The 16,435-nt window shown below is 54.4% G+C and overlaps 2 protein-coding genes across 2 annotated transcripts in view; one reads left to right on the top strand and one right to left on the bottom strand.

The window, feature by feature from the left end:
• Nucleotides 1-5,715: 5,715 nt before the first annotated feature.
• On the top strand, nt 5,716-10,055 carry LOC129690964 (keratin, type II cytoskeletal 59 kDa, component IV-like). Its single transcript, XM_055626802.1, has 5 exons — nt 5,716-5,771; nt 6,439-6,733; nt 9,113-9,330; nt 9,601-9,632; nt 9,895-10,055. The coding sequence occupies exons 1-5, from the start codon at nt 5,716-5,718 to the stop codon at nt 10,053-10,055; spliced, it is 762 nt and encodes a 253-aa protein (XP_055482777.1).
• Nucleotides 10,056-14,333: 4,278 nt separating this feature from the next.
• Nucleotides 14,334-16,435, bottom strand: part of LOC129690963 (keratin, type II cuticular Hb1) — a 5,052-nt gene continuing 2,950 nt past the window's right edge. Inside the window, exons 6-10 of the mRNA XM_055626801.1 lie at nt 16,104-16,249; nt 15,611-15,831; nt 15,329-15,360; nt 14,932-15,069; nt 14,334-14,569 (exon numbers count right to left, since the gene is read on the bottom strand). Of these exons, the coding sequence (XP_055482776.1) occupies nt 14,334-14,569; nt 14,932-15,069; nt 15,329-15,360; nt 15,611-15,831; nt 16,104-16,249 (773 nt within the window). The remainder of the gene's footprint in view (nt 14,570-14,931; nt 15,070-15,328; nt 15,361-15,610; nt 15,832-16,103; nt 16,250-16,435) is intronic.

Raw genomic sequence — 16,435 nt, 5'->3', positions numbered from 1 at the left:
AGCATTAAAGAGAAGCGTGCACGTCAGCCCAGGCTCCTTTGTTTTAAAGCTGTGCTATTACTGTGCACTCAGTAATTAAAGGTGGGAACTCCAAGGTCATCGCAGCCAGCCTGACTTCTCATTTCCAAGGAGTGTCCTGTGGCTGCCTTTTACAAGAGTGTCTCTCGGGTTGGGTTGTTTTGGTCCAGCCTGGGTTTGCTTCACGTCAGTTTAGCCCAGCTCTGCACAAGCTGATCCCAACTGTAGTGTCTTGGCTTTAAGAGTCTCTTTCTTTTTGACCAGGTCTTACTCTGCAGCTCAGGCTGGCTTTGAACTCTCTATCCTCCTTCTGAAAGCATGTGCTATTGTATCTGACCCGAGACTGTACTTTTTATCCCCCCCCCCCATTTGTGCTAGGGATGAAAACCAGGACCTTGGGCATTCTGATAACCTTGATCTCCCAGTTTTCTTTCGGGAGTAGTAGCATTGAGGAGTCCTCCCGAGGGGCCTCCCTCTCTGAGGGGTCAGACTTCGCTGAAGTGTGAGGATTTAAACTGGATGTGCAGCAGTGCTTACATAATTCTGCATGCCAGAAGAGGCACTGGACCCCATTGAACTCGGGTCCTCTGGAAGAGCAGCCAGTGCTCTTAACCACTGAGCCGTCTCTCCAGCCCTGCTTGCCCAGTTCTGGCTCGGAGCCCAGTCAGGCAGGTGTCAGCAGCCAGTCTCTCTGCACAGAGTTGTGTGCTCATGAAACCCACAGATTGGGAGAACTGCAGGCTCCCTGAAAGGGGTATCTTGACAGGCAGGTCACAGTGGCCCTCCAAACACTCACACCAGCACCTGGTCTAGCCTTGGGATGCTCCTTGGCGGATGCTCCTTGGCCGTCCCTTTACTGTTCTTGGCACTCGGGAGAGAAGTACGCTGCATCATAAGAAATACGGGAGGCAATCCAGGACTGACATCTGCATCAGAGGCTTAATGCTGAGGGGTGAGGGGGCGTGCCCGCCTCAGCCCTGGGAAGCTCGGCAAAGCACGGCCTTGGCCCTTCATCTCTGGCATACCTATCTGGGTGGAGCTGCTGTTTTGTCTTGGTCATTATGCCCAGCAGCAACCGGGCTCAGAGAGCGAGCGGGGAGGTCAGCTGGGTCGGGGCCGGCACGCACAGGTTCTGTGTAGGAGCAGTAGAGGAATGAGCATAGAACCCCAAAAGCCAAATGGACGTTTGCCTGTGTGAGCCTCAGCTTGGGGTTTTGGAGCAGGTTAGGGCAGGTTCTTGGGGGAGATGCTTCTTTGGTCAGATCTGGCGAGTGTGAGGACTGGGAAGGTCAGAGAACAGAGGGAGTGCTGTGTGCACGCGCTCACTTGCCCCCCCACTACTTCTGATGACTTCAGGGTGAAAGGTTGTGAACAGCGATGCAGTACCTCGAAAGTACCCTTTCTTCTCTGTGGCACACTTGTCAAGCTCCGCCATCCTCACTGGAGAGAAACCGTACATAGTATCCGAGCCCCAGTTGCCCAGCTGGCACTGCTCTAATCAGACTTGTCCAGAGCACCAAGAGGGTAAGGTGAGGGGCGTCCACACCAGGTCAGCACGGTGCTCAGGGGACAGCAAACTGTCAGTATAGAGTAACTGTGTAGGCTCTCTGTCTCAACGCCGCCAAGGTGCCCCGTGCAGAGTGGGGACGGCCTGCCCTTTGTCTGCGGCCACAGCTTATCCCGTGGCCCAACTGAAAAGCCAAGGTTTGGAGCCTGGCTAGTAATCCAAAGGCTACAGCCTGATGTGGCCTCCCTCTGCCCCCTGCTGCCCTCAGTGTTCAGGGGCCCTGGTGGAACTTGGCAAATGGACGTCCCCAAGCCTCAACGGAGAAAGAAGCCTGCTGAGATTTCACATCGACTAGAACACAGGATTTGCCAAAGGTCCAACTTCATGATGTGAGCCCAGGGGGAAGGAGAAATGGGCAACATCCTCCAAGCCCGTAAGTGACAAATGGCCTAGACCTGGGGAGGCAGAGGCCCTTGCTATCTGGGTTTATAAATGGGTGGCAACGAGGGACACAGCAGACCAAGCTCTTCCTCCTGTGGCTCTGCCCTGTGGGTCTAGAGTCACCACTGGGTGGCTTTGTGTGAGTTCTGGCAATGGAGCCCGCTAGCACTGGGGTCTGGATGCATCTTCAGCTGCATTTTCTATACACCCCACCTCAGCACCTTTGGCTTCTCTGGGGGAATTTTGCAGGCAGAACATCGGCGGGGCCTTTGACCCCCACCGTGGGCTCCCCCGGACACAGCTTTAGGTACTGCTGGCAGCAGTGAAGGGCCCAGCCCTTGCACACCTGCAACACCATGTCTGTTGGCAGCCTTCAGTAACAGTTTGGGTGTCCTGGAGCACTGTGGGTGCAGCTTCTAGGCTGGCCATTTGCAAGGCTCTAGGGTCAGTCTCCAATAATTAAAAAAATAAGGGACAGGGCAATTTTCCAGGGATGAACCTCTTCCAAGTCTTCATTTCCATGGAAGGGAACTGAGGGACAGAAGGGAGTGACAGAGGAGGTAGACAAATGTCCAGGAGACACAAAGATAAGGCTAGAGCAGTGAGTGAGTTTTTAAGAATGTATGGTTTGAGTTGTTGTTTCTTGAGACAGAGTCTCTCTCTGCAGTCCTGGCCATCCTAGAACTTGATATGTAGACCAGGCTAGCCTTGAACTCACAGAGATCCTCCTGTCTCTGCCTCCTGAGATCTGGAATTAAAGTCATGTGCCACTAAGGCTAGTAGAGCAGTATGTGTACACACACACACACACACACACACACACACACACACACACACACTATGTAAAAGATGCAGGGATCAAGGTCGCAAGCAGGCAAGGGAGTCTTTATTTTCCCTTTGCTCTTGACAGTGACTAGCTACTCCAGATCTTGCCTGGACTTCCCTGGAAATGACGAACTATAATTTGATACTGTGAGACAAGTAAATATTTTCCTCCCCTCAGCTGCTTTTTGTCAGGATGTTTGTCCCCGCAGCAGGCAGGAGCCAGGACGCTGTCCCTCTGTCCGTTCATGCAGGCGTTCTGTACACCTTTTCTGAGTAGCAGCTGTAGCCTGATTATCCTGGGAACACAGAGACGAAAGACCGTTCCAGCTTTGTGGTTCAGGCTACACTCTCCCTAGATCTAAGCTCAGGGAAGCTTCACCCCCCACCCCCAGGGACTGAACCCAGGACTTTGAACATGCCAGGCAATCACTCTACCAATGAGCTATCCCCAGCCCACGAAATTTAATTTATTCTGTTAAAATAACAAGATTGAAATCTCTAAGATGAATAAGAGCTATTAGAGTTCATTAAATGCTGCTGGGGATGAATTGTTTTCCTTTCCTTCTGTAGGGGGTCCTGGAGGCCTTCGGGTTGGCATCAAGGAAAGCGAGTGTGCCCGCCAGGCTCTGGTCCACCCACCTTGGTATAATAGGTTGCCAAGATGATGAATTTAGCAAATGAAGACTTTAGGGAAGTGGACACAAATACATTCAAAGCACTTGCTTATTCTCAACGAGTGAACGAAAAGAAAATAGAACAGAATACAGTGGACATTTTTAGAATTGGAAACTACAATCACTGAAATAAAATTTCAAGAAATGTGCCAACAGTGGACGCAGATACCAGAGATGGGCACATCAGGAGCCCATGGGGGTGCAGAGAGGGCTTAGCACTTAACAACGCTTCTGCTCTTCCAGAGGACCAGAGTTCAAGTCCCAGCACCCACGCAAGCATCCCACAACCTGCTCTACCTACCGCTCTGGGCATCTGACACACGCTTCTGCCTCCACAGACACCCTACATGTGTTGAGCATTCAAGTGTGGACACACATACACACTCACGCAGAAAGACAAACATATAGACACGCAGACACATGCACACACTCACACACAGACACACACTCAGATAGACGCACATTCACACAGAGGCAGATAGATACAAACATCCACAAATACAGACAGACAGGCACACATGGCCAGACACACACTGGCACACAGTCAGACAGAGAGACACACAGACATGAGCAATAAAATAAATACTAAAAATCAAGCCCCAGAAAAATGAGGCTTCCCTTATGAGAGCAAATAGAACCCTGCATAGTAGAGAACGGAGGGAGCCGAGTGTCTCCTGCAGTGAAGCCTGTGGTGGCTTCTCCTTCACTGGCAGATGTCCTTGGGGTGCTTTCTGACTTGTATCCAGTTCATGTGTACCTCGGCATTGCTCTGGCCTAAAAGTCTGTTATTGGGGTTCTTCAGCGTCAGCCCCAACAGGCTAGGTTCAGCCACTCATCTTTAATAAGCCCAGCAAACAAACAAGTGATAGTGAAACAATCATTCTATGTGATCACATTAGGAAGAGAGACAATGAGATCTAGGATTTTAAAACACAGAAGATGAACGAAAGAAGATGCTGATGTTAAACATTAAAACTAAGGACTTTCATTTATCCAAATAAGCCGTAGAGAGAACAAAGACCAGCTAAAACCTTGGAGCTAGGACTTGTGAATGGTGGATGTAAAGCTATATCCCAGGAAATAAAGAACACTCACAGTTGCATCAGGAAAACCACCCAACGGGGAACAGGCAGGTGGAGACACACCCATAGCCAGCCTCTGAAGAGAGGCCACACGTCACCGGTGGGCAAGACTGCACCCAAGATTCATTGCTGTGATGGTTAATTTCGATTGTCCTCAACTTGACGGGACTGAGAATTTCCATGAAAACAAACCAAACCCACCATAAATACAGACAGCATCATTTCCACCGGCCGAGGCCTTGGACTGAACAAAAAGGAAGAACGTGGGCCTGGCGTGGACCATTCTCTCTCCCTCTCACCTCCCGATGCAGGCACAGAGCATCAGCCTTAGGCTGCCTTCCTGCCATGAGGGACTGTGCACGCTGGAACTGTGAGCCACCACTAACCCTTTCTTTCTTAAGTCAGATATTTGTCCCAGCCACAAGGAGGTAGCTAATGCAGTTATATATATATTTAATTGCTGAAAGTTACGCTGGAGAGGATGTTTTTATACATTACCAATGAGAAAGGGTAACGAGCTTGGGAATAATTTCCTGTCACCCTGTGAAATTACCTGCCCATCACATGCTGTGCACACGTGGACTTCGGGGTGTACACCATCTGACTTTTTCTTCCGGAGTTATTTATGTGCACGAGTGATTTGTCAGCGTGTAATTCCCGGTGCCCGGTGCCCAGAGACATAAGATGGGGGGGTCAGATCTCCCTGGAACTGGAATTAGTGATGGTTGTGATCATGTGGGTGCTGGGACCTGAACCCAGGTTCTCTGCCAGAGCAGCGAATGCTTTTAATCACCAAGCTGTGTCCTCAGCCCCATGCATGCACCATCTTTGTGAGAAAGGAAAAGTGACAAAATAAAAATAGAATTACACCAAGTAAGGGAGAGTCACACCACACAGTAACCCGGGTCCTGGGAGGAAGCCCCTCCCTCCGGGCCTCCTTGGGCCTCCTCAGGCCTGGGTCACAGCTCCTTCCATCTCCTGCGTCTGAAGACTCCAATCAGAACCTTGTATCCGTAACCAAGTGAGGTCACAAAGCTCTGGAAGGAGTACGCTCAGACCTGAGGCTGTTGTGAGCATTTTGGCAGGAGCCGGCTGTGGCACCCTCGAGGTCTGGAGGCGCCAGAAGGTCCTTTACCATGGTGAGACTTGCACGCGGCTTGTTAGCGGCATGGGACGAGGGTTCTGTATTCAGCCAGGCCTTCGAAGTGCTGCCAGCCACAAGCTGTGCGTGGTGTCCTGCTTACCTCACACACATGCGGCAGGAAGGGGGCAGAGACACTTGTGGGAGGCGCTGTTTTAGAACCTGGCCCTGTCTGTTCCTACTGTGCTGGTGTGAGCAGGTCCTGGCCAGACGGAGGCAGGTATGGTTTCGCCTGCCTCTCACAGTGGAGAGCAAAGGCTTAATGTGCAGCCTGGGAAGCTGGAGGAGACACCTCAGTGCACGAGGCCATGCTCCTCGCACAGCCTGAGGACCCAAGTTTGGTCCTGAGAACCCATGCCACATGGGTGTGGTGGTGTGTGCTTGTGTGCCAGAGGCAGGAGGGTCCCTGGCGGTCTCTGGCCAGCCAGCCTAGCCTGATGGACAAGACCTAGACTCTAGTGAGAGACTGTCTCAAAAAACAAGGTGAAACACACACATCTAAGGTCCTGGGGGAGCAACACTCAAAACTGACCTCTGGCCTCCACACAGACTCTTACTCTCTCTCTCTCTCTCTCACACACACACACACACGTACCACAAATTAATAAAAAATATGAAGTGGCGTTAACATTAAGAGTTACCACACGGCGGTTTCAGGGCTTGGTTTCACAGGGCTTACCTCTCCCTGTTCCTGGGGTGAATCCGGGTTGCTCAGCCCCTAAGCGCCTTGGACACATCTCCATCCGTGAGTGTGCCCCAGGCTCTCTTCGCCATCTGCAAGACTGGCCGTGGAGTGCACCGGCTTCACCGGCTACACAGTGGAGACCTGACGCTCCCCCAGGAGAGGACTGAGCAGGGACAGCGGGTGTCCAGGCGGGGCTGCTCTAGCCTTGCCTTCTCCTCGTCCCTGACCTCCGCTCTGCTCTGCTGCCCACCCCAGTGTGAGGAGATGAAGGCCTCCGTGCAGAAGTGTGTGCAGACCCCGAGGCACAGCAAGGAGGCCCTGAACAGGCTGAACCAGGCTGTCCAGCAGCTGAGGATGGAGGTGGGTGGTCCTCAGAGTCAGGGGAGGCACAGGGTGGGGGAGGGGCGGGGCACGGCAGAGGGTGCGCCATTCCCTGTGACACCTCTACATCCCCTCATCCTTTGGAAGGTGTGTGCGTCCGTGTGTGTGTGTGTGTGTGAGTGTGTGTGTATGTCTGAGCACACAGCAGTGTTGGCTGCATGTGTAGCCCAGGCCTCCCTTTGCCTGGGCTCTGTCTTATATGGAGAGACAATTAACAAACACAATAAGTATCAACCCAAACGCTTGATCTTCCCTTTATAGTGTTTGTGTATTTTTCTAACGTCTCGGAGTTTGTTTTTGTCTTTTGCTTTGCCCTAATGTTAATTCTGAACTCAGGATGAGAAATTACAAGTTTTACCTCAAACACACGAAGGCCCAGGTGGGTGTGCTGGCACCCGCAGCACCAGGCCAGCCTGTGCTGTAGCTCGGGCTCGGGTGCTCTGAGTTAAGAGGCTTGTTAGAGCGTGCATCGGCAGAATGCTTGCCTGTGGTACCCGAGGCCCTGGGGCTCACGCCCTTCAATCACAAGGCAAACTGTCCCAGTGCTTGGCCTAAGTGGAAGGATTTCCGGTTGAAGCCAGTCTGGGCTGCACAGTGGGGTCCAGACAGGCCTAGAATAATGACATATTGCCCCCAAACAAGCAAGCAAACCCACAAAGACAAGCCCCTTGCCACCCCCCAGAGACCCACGAAGAGTCAGCCGTAGCAAAGCACGATTCCTCATGGTGACTGTCCTCTCAGGGCTGTCTCTGCCCTTCTGCCTATCCTTTGGCTTTGGCTCCGCCTCAGCTGCTCCATCCTGTAGGAGAGGAAAGGCCCGAGCACCTGCCCCTGCAGCAGAAGCTCTCAGCCTTCCTAACGCTGCGACCCGATACTGCAGTTCCTCGTAGTGTGGGGACCTTGACCACATGCTTATTTTGTTGCTTCGTCACAACTATAATTTTGCTACTGCCGTGAATGGTGATATAAACACCAGATAGGCAGCATAGCTGACATTCGACCCCCAAAGGGGTCATGACCCACAGGCCTGAGGACCACTGGTCTAGAGGGACATGCTTCTGGAGAAAGGAAAGACTGAAAGCGGATGGGAAAAGTCCTGGCCACTCCAGGGAAGGGAGAGGCCTAGTCCCTCTGGGAACAGGATGTTATGTGTTTGGCTCTTCATCTTTTTCACTTCCTCTAGGCCAGCCTGAAGGGGGTTGAGACTCAGGCTCAGGCACATGGAATGCTCATGGATATCTTCTTTCTCCCAGGCTCTTATCCACCCCCAGCCCCACCCCTCCCCCAAGACTTCTCTAAGCCTGCCTGGCTCGTTTTGTGCCCTCTACCCAGGGCCTCTGTTCTGGGTCTTGTCTCGCTTTCTGCAGACACAAGTGTCTTGGGCTTGATTCGCTGTTTATGGCTCCTTGTCCAGGAACGGGTGACTTTGGGGTCCCCGTGGACACAGAAAGTGTGGGAAGGCCCCAGTGAGTCTCCCCTAACCACACAGCTGCCCTGATTACCCAAGCAGCAGGCACCTCACCAAGACAGTGTTGCAAACAGTGTTTCCAGAGATGTGCACCCCGGATCCTACGGGAGAGCAGTCTGTGTTTCTCATGTGTTGGAGATTTGGGTGGGATGCGGGGGGGGGGGAGTAGCAGGCAGAGTCACCCGCATAGTAGGTCAGCACTCTGCTACTGAGAGATTTCCCAACCCTGTATCCTTCTTCAGTGAGATGTGAGGCCTCCACAAGCTTTCCCAAGCTGGCCTTGAACTCTCTGCAGCTCAGAAAGGCCTTAAACTTCTCATTCCCCTGCCTCGGCCTCCTGAGCAGCTGGGAGTGCAGGCTTTCACCTCCAGACCCTGCACAATCCTTAAGAAACACTGATCCCAGTTATCTCGACAAAGAACATTTGACACATCCCTAATCTTCCCTCACGTGAAGACTGCCATCATTGAGACACAGTTCTTGGCCATTCCAGGGGGTGGTCTCCACTGTCAATCTTGAGTGCAGGGGGTGGGCAAGCACATTTGTTTGGAAGCTCATGGTCTAAATCAGTGGTTCTCAACCTGTGGGTCATGGCCCCTTCGGGGGGGCACATATCACATATTTAACTACAATTCACAGCAGTATTAAAACTACGGTTATAACTTGGGGGGGTCACCACAACCTAAGGAACCGTATTAAAGGGTCACAGTGTTACGAAGGCTGAGGGCATTGGTGCAGATAGGTTTAAACAAGCACACAGATCTCGGAGAGACCAGACCCTGCTTCCTCCTGCCCAGGGATCATCCTCACACCTGCTTCGAGTACCGCCTCGATCCCTGAGGCCGGAGGAATGAGGCTGAAGACGTCTGTGCTCTTTGCTTCGTTCCCAGCCTTGTGAAGTAGAGAAAGCCAAGGACTTGAAGGCCCTGCATGACATGGCCTCAGTCAGCGCTAAGGGAAAACTGGCCTGGCTGGAGGCCGCCCTGCAGCGGGCCAAGCAGGACATGGCTCGGCAGCTTCGAGAGTACCAGGAGCTCATGGTTGTCAAGCTGGGTCTGGACTTCGAGATCGCCACCTACAGGCGCCTGCTGGAGGGCGAGGAGCGGAGGTGAGGAAAGGGTGCCAGGCCTTGGCTCTCTTGCGGCCAGCCTTTCCACACTTTCATGGCTCCTTGATCAAGAAGGCCCAGCATGGGGTGTGGGCTGAGTCAGGGTCAGACAGTACAGCCATTTGTCCACCAAGACAAGGAGTCAGTGAGAGGAGCCAAGGCCAGGGCCCAGGAGCCTGCAAGCTGGCAGGCTCTATCCGGTCTGGGAGGCATCCTTCCTGGGAAAGCTGGGAGGTGGGTTGACTTAGCTGTTGTTTCTTTTTGCCACAGGCTTGGTCTGGGCCTTGGGTCAGGGAGTGTGGGTAAGTAACTCGGTAAGATGTGAGATTGGCTGTCATCCCTCCCTGGTTCCCTCAGTCCGGGAGAAGGCAGAGAGGGGCCTCTGTCTCTGTGCAGATGGTGGCGGTGGCGGGCTGTTTCTTCTCAGAGAGTGATTCTGTGGGTGCTCTGGGCCGGAGGACAACCTGTCTGCTCCCTCGGGGAGCACTGCCTCCTGTCTGGTGCTGAGGAGCCTCTCTGGGCCGGAAGGCTTCCCTGAGTCCTCCCTCTGGTCTCTCGGCACAGCCCCCGACGGTGACGTCACTGGAGGTCCAGGCCTGACCCCTGCTCCGCTGCAAGCACACAGAGTTGGTTCCAGTAGCCTGGACATGAGCGCCCCCGGTGGTGGCTTCGTTCCCTGCAGCTCCACCAGTTGTGTCGGGGGCTTTGGCTCCCGTGAATGTTGAACGGGTCCCTATGAGGGAGACTAGAAAAATCAGGCTTCTGCCCAAAGACTTGGGTCTCAGTTCCCTTACCCACAGAGCTGACCCTTGCCTCACCTCTCCCTTTGGCACCTCACCTAGAACTAGACGTAGACATGGCTGTGGCTGACCTGAACCCTGCACTCTGCCCCTCTGACTTGCCCTACCCCCCCCCCCGTTAATACAAACTTGCTCCTTTAATAAAAATGTTCTGCGGTGGCTAAGCAGCCAGCCTGTCTGAACCTGACTTCCAGGCCACCCCACGGCTCCAACCAGGAATACCATGAAGGAACATTATGGCCTGTGGGTGCAAGGTGACTTAGTTTTGAGTGACTTGTTATTGTACGACGGGGTCTTTACGATGGGGATGGGGCGGGTGAGTTGGAGGGTGTCGCAAGTGAGGCAGGGTAAACTCCACAGACCGTGTGCCTGGGGTCACAGTCAACTCTCCGGCAGAGGGACGGAGAGGGACAGGGGACTCACTCACTCCTTCACTCCCCCAATCCTGGCTTTGGAGTTGAGGCTCAAACCCAGTGACTTGAACATGCCTGGGAAACTACATTCCAGACGCCCTTCCCACTTGTTTTAGAGACAGGGTCCCGTTATGCTACTCAGACGGGCATGGACCTTCCTGTGCAGCCCCGGACTGAAGTCAAATTTTTCTGCCCCAGCACCCCAAGTGCTGGGGTGACAAGCAGGCGCAGCTCCCAGCTCTTCTTGAATGGCGGTGAAAGGATAGTTCTTAGCTGGCCACAGGAATACAGAAGGATGGGGTGGGCTGGGGAAGTGAAAAGTCTTCGCTGCTGTAGCTGGGTGGCCCCGGCCGGAGTTCTCCTTCAGGAACTGGCCGAGAGCAACACACTGAGCCACAGGAAGTGACCTCACGCCTGCGTCCAGTCCGGAGGGATATTTCGGTGTGAGTTTTCCCAAGGTGACTGCACTTGGACAAGGTGGGGTGGGGGTGGGCGTGGCCTGAGGAAGGTGGGCTGGAGAGCTGAATCTGTTTGGAGAGTTCACATTCTTTTACCTTGCGAAAAGGATTATGTCACCAGTGTGTCTTGGGAACAGCAGTTCTTGCTCTCCACGTCTCTGGGTGGGGCACGGGTGCGTCACTAGCCAGAGGCCCAGCATCGCCTTTTAAGGCAGTTTTCCTGATGCAGCACCTGAGGGACAGGTATCCAAAAGACTCCTTTCTTGGGTAAACATGACAGTCTCATGGAAAAGGAATGGATGGAAACTTGGCTTGCTGGTAGCCTAGCCACGCACAGCTCATCGGCCCCAGCAGGTCATCTCCGGTTTTCTCTAACCAAATCCTCATTTTTACCAACTCTCTCAACACAAGGAGCCCCGGGTGTGTGTGTGGGAGGTGCGTCCCCCCCCCCCCACCTGTGAACTCCCTGTGTCCAGGTCTAGGTCCCTTGTAGCTAGTGAGTTAGGTTTTCAAGGTCAGTTTTTCTAGCTCCAGTTCCAGCATGTGTGTCAGGGAAGGGGGCCTTGAGGGAAGTGAGGTCAGGAATATCTAAGGGGCTGGCAGCCAGAAGGACTTCCGGCTAGCTGCCTGCATCCTGGCTTCAGTGTCCCCCTAACCCCCATGGCTTCCACTTGCCTGCTGTCTGTCCTGAGATCCCGAGTCTGGGCCCAGGTAGGACTACTTTTCTGGGCTAGGGCCATTTGAGTCACCAGAATATCTGTGGTTTGGGACCCATTCTCGGAGATGTTACCCAAGCTGTGGGTCATGGTCCAGCCTGGGACGGAAGGGGCTCCCCACGTGGCCTTATGGGGAGTCACTGGTTCCGAGTTGGGGTGACTTCTGAAGGGAGCAGGGCTGTCCCCAGTTCGGTCATTCTTCTCTTTACAAGGGTGAGGTGTGAGAGGAAGACGGGAAATTAGGGTCATTGGAAGGGGGAAAATGGCTGAATTTAACACGTTGCCTGAATCAGGGAAGACCTCCCAAAGAGGAAAGAAGCCCGGGCAGAGGAAATCGGAAATGAGCGTTATTGATCGGAAATGAGTGTCAGAGCAACACTCAGGCCTCGTTTGGTAAGGACCAAGCACAGGACTCTGAAGCTAACTTTCAGGCATTCGTCTCTTAATCTAGACTCACAAATCACCTTACAGTTTCATTCTCATCTTTGAAAGACTTATTTCTTTAGTTTTGTGTGTACGTGTGCACGTCTGTGTGAGCGTTTGCAGCGTGCACACAGGTTCCTGAAGATCCCCTAGAACTGGAGTTAGCGGCGGTTGTGAGCCCGTGCCATGGTTGCTGAGAACTGAACTCAGGTCCTGTGGGAGAGCGCAAGAGGTGTTCCTGACGGCTGGGCCAGCTCTTCCGCTCCCACGACAGGGAAGTGTGTAAGAAAGTGTGTAAGATGAGAGAAGGAAGCCAGTGTGTATGTTTTTTCCTTAAAATTTAAACTTTACTTTTATACTTTAACTTTGTAGCCTGGTTATAAATTAGATCCTTTGAGCAATGCGAGTTAAAAGCCACAAAATACACACACACACACACACACACACACACACACACACACACACACACATACACACAGTCTTAGGCCTGTCTCTCTGTCTCCCTCTCCCCTCTCTCCCCCTTAATAAATTGTACTCTGCTCACACGGAATTGTCAAGGTCTCACCTGCATGAAGGGCCCTCAGGGGAAGAGTCCTTGGGAACCCCCACCATTGATCCCTCCTGCTGGCCTCCCACTGGCTCAGCACACCCACCACAGGAAATGCCTTCCTGCCTCATGCTTCACAGCGCTCGCTCACTCACTGGGAGTGCTGCGTGCTCAGCTGGATTCACGGCTCTGCTTAGCCCCCAGGACAGTGCCTGTCTCATTCGCATAGGTAGCTTCAGACAGATGGAGAGCTGGCAGTCTGAGCTGACCTACCCAGGGATATGCTGTGTCCCTCCCCACTGTTAGTCCGTCCCATCCTGCGGGATTTAAAACTGTTCCTTGCAGTGCAGGCGAGGGAGCCCAGGGCCTGGTGTATGCAAGCGCGTGCTCTGTTCCAGTCTGCACGGCCAGCACGCTGTACAGAGAGCAAGGCTGGCTGGCCTCCCTCGGCTGCAGGTAGAGCCGCAGCAGGCAGACAGGCCCAGGGGAAGGGGCAGTGGAGGAACCCTTCCCAGAATGCTGCTCAGCTGTTCCAGCCCACCGCCACTTCTTCTTGACTCCTGGTGTCACGCCCCTAACCAGCACAGCCGCTGCTTCAACCAGAAGCTCCTAGAGGAACGGAGCCCAAATAACGTGTACACATTACACGCACGCACCATGCAGGGATGCTGGCTGTTTGCTAGTAGCCGCTGAAGCCATGAGACTGAACTCCCAGCTCTGGAGAACCATTGACCTTCAGCCTACGAGGCTGAGGAAACAAGGACGCCAGCATCCCTGCAAATGGCAGACTAGATGCCCTCAAGGAGGGCCTCTCACCCACAGGGAGCAGAGACAGGCAGGCGGGAGCAGCGTCGCCTTTCTTTCAGACCCCTTCCTACTGGGCCACTGCCGGGCAGCGCTGCCCCCTCTCAGGGAGGGCCTTCCCTCAGCCAGTCTTCCCAGGAAGACAGGTCTACGCAGAAACAGGTTTCTTGGTTGACCCCAGAACCAGTTAGGTTGAAAATCTCGACTAACTGTCCTTGTGGGGTCTGTTTACACCCTACCCTACACTCACCGAGTGCTCACAAACCCAAAGCCTGGAGGACGTGGAGGTCGTGTAGCCGGACAGTAAGGAGGAAAGTGAGGGTCAGAGCTCAGCAAGGTGAGAGAGTGACGGTAGGGCAACCAATGGCACTCAAGGCCTGGCTTGAGTTGGGGCCCCTTGAGGTGGGGGTCCCTTGGGTTGGGGGCCCCTTGAGGTGGGGGTCCCTTGGGTTGGGGACCCCTAGATGGGGGTCCCTTGGATTGGGGGCCCCTTGACTTAGGGGTCTCTTAAGTTCGGGGTTCCTTGAGTTGGGGTTCCTTTTGTCATCCCTGTCTTAGACTTGTGCAAACAAGAGCAAGTGAGCACACAGCCTACATTCCACTCAGCTGTGGAGAGACACAGCAGCCTCCATCACCTTGCTGTGTGCTGTCTGCTGTGTCTGAGGCAAAGCAGCAGCTATGGCAGGGCCCTAAACCTCCAAAGGGTCTCCACGAAGAAGAGAAAGCCAGGTCAGAGGATTTGGGAAGCTTTTTGTCACGTTCGTGTGTTTGTGCCTGTAGGAGTCCGTGACTCACTCAGGTACGAGGGTCCTCACCTGACATGAGTGACGTCCCCTCAAGCTTCAGGCGCTGGAGAAGTGAAGCGTATGGCCCAGCACTGACAGAAGCCGCTCCGGCTGCTTCCTGGAAGGCAGTGGCGGCAGAGTGAAGCGCAGGACGCGCGGTGCAGGTGCAGCCTTCGACCAAGAGACAGGCCCTGCCCAGCCACTGCTCACCTCTGCCCTGCTTTCCTCTCTCCTGGGAGCCGGAGTGTGGCTCACCATGTGAGAGCCCAGAGTGGCCTTTCGAAGGCCTGAGGCTGATGAGAGCCCAGGGACAAAGGACATCTGGGAAGCCCACCTTGGTTCCCGTGTGATGCAGCCTTAGAAGGCCGACAGAGACGCACAAGGCTCAGAGTTGACTACATTCATTTATTGGAAACAGATGGAGACAGAGATTGGGGAGGAGGGGGAGCTGAGGGCAAGGCAGGGTAGGGGCTGCCCTAGCCCCGCCCTCTAGCTCCTCACCCCATATTTGCTTCTGAGAGCAGGGGGTCGTCCAGGCAGACCAGAGAGGCCTGGAGTGAGAGGTCGCTTGTTCCGGGTCTCAGGACTGGGCAGCCGGGGTGGCTCAGGGGGCGGGATGCTACAGCGGCCGGTGAATGCGGGTCCTAACATTTACGGCCACAGGGCGCGCACAGGCCAGTGCTCACCGCCACATTCCCGCTGCACGGGGCGCTGCACACGCTGCCTGTCACAGGCCGAGAGCCCGACACGCACAGGTCCCCACACACGACCCCTCCACGGGAGCTGCTCACGCCTGCGGATCAGGAAGCATGACTCAGAGCGGATTGGGGAGGCCTCCTGTTTTCTGTAGGACCCTGTTCCCTGGCCTGGAACTCCTGGATTAAGAGCCAGAACCCTTCCTGCGAAGCGTCTGGTCTTTTCCTCTGACCCCAAACCCCTCCCTGCTACTGTGCCAGTTCCTGCTTTGCATTTAACTCCCATCTAAACTCCGCCTTTCACACTCTGCCCTCAGCTACAGGTGGTTAGATGACACCAAAGCCTCCAATACTTACAGACATTCACAGCGCCCACACCTTCACACAGTCTGTGAGGAGACAGGAAAGAACTTATGACGCTCAACAGAGTGGGATGCACAGACCCCACCCCCTTCCATGACCCACATGTCAGAATTTGCCCTAAAAAGTCAGAACACCACCCGTTATAAACACAGCCCATCATAAACACAGCCTCAAAGGGCCCAAAGAAAGATTTCACCACCACCCCAAACCCTCACTGCAGTCTGCCTATTGGTCAGCTAAAGGCAATGGCATTTGATTCCTCTGGGAGAGACCCACCTCTGCTCCTCGCCATCCAGCAGGCGCCTGTAGGTGGCGATCTCTATGTCCAGTCCCAGCTTGGAGTTCATCACCTCCTGGTACTCCTTGAGCAGGCAGGCCATGTCCTGCTTGGCCTTCTGCAGGGCAGCCTCCAGCTCAGCCAGCTTGCAGCGGGCATCAGTGAGGGCGGCCTCTCCCTGCTGCTCAGACTGGGTCACGGCGGCCTCCAGCTTGGTGTTCTGGAGACACGGAAGAGGACAGGGTAGCCAATGGAGCCTGGGTCTCCCTGTCTATTTTCAGCAGGTTCCCAGTCTTTCCCACCAGTTGGGAACATTCTAGAGGCAGCCTCTTGCCTTGGTCACATGGGCCAACCTGAGTGATTGTGGTTAGGAAGTCTAGCTGTGCAGATAGGCGGAGGACTAAATGGTAGGATCAGAGCGGGACACGGCTGGCTGCGTGGCACTGCGTGGGCATCCAGCCTCAGGTCTCAGCCCGGCTGACACGTCTGTACCTGGCACTTGGCATTCTCGACCTCAGCCGTCAGCCTCTGGATCGTGCGGTTCAGCTCATTGATCTCCTCCCTGGTGCGGCGCAGGGTCTCTCCGTGCCGGATCACTGTGGCCTTCATCTCCTCGCACTGGGGATGGTGGAAGCAGAGACGCCCATGAGGCACAGGATGCAACATCAGCCCAGTGAGCACACTGGCACCGAGTGTGCACAGCGCTCAGCCGGGGCTGCGTCCTCAGCCTGAGAGCTGCCTGCAGTCTCCTTGTGATTCCTGGGGAGTCACAAGCCTTTTCTGACAGATCCTGAGTCCTCCCCACTGTTGCACCTAAGGACAGG

Source organism: Psammomys obesus, unplaced genomic scaffold (genome assembly GCF_907164565.1).
Source record: "Psammomys obesus unplaced genomic scaffold, mPsaObe1.curated_primary_1811, whole genome shotgun sequence".
Classification (NCBI taxonomy): domain Eukaryota; kingdom Metazoa; phylum Chordata; class Mammalia; order Rodentia; family Muridae; genus Psammomys; species Psammomys obesus.
This window is presented reverse-complemented; position numbering and strand designations above follow the sequence as displayed.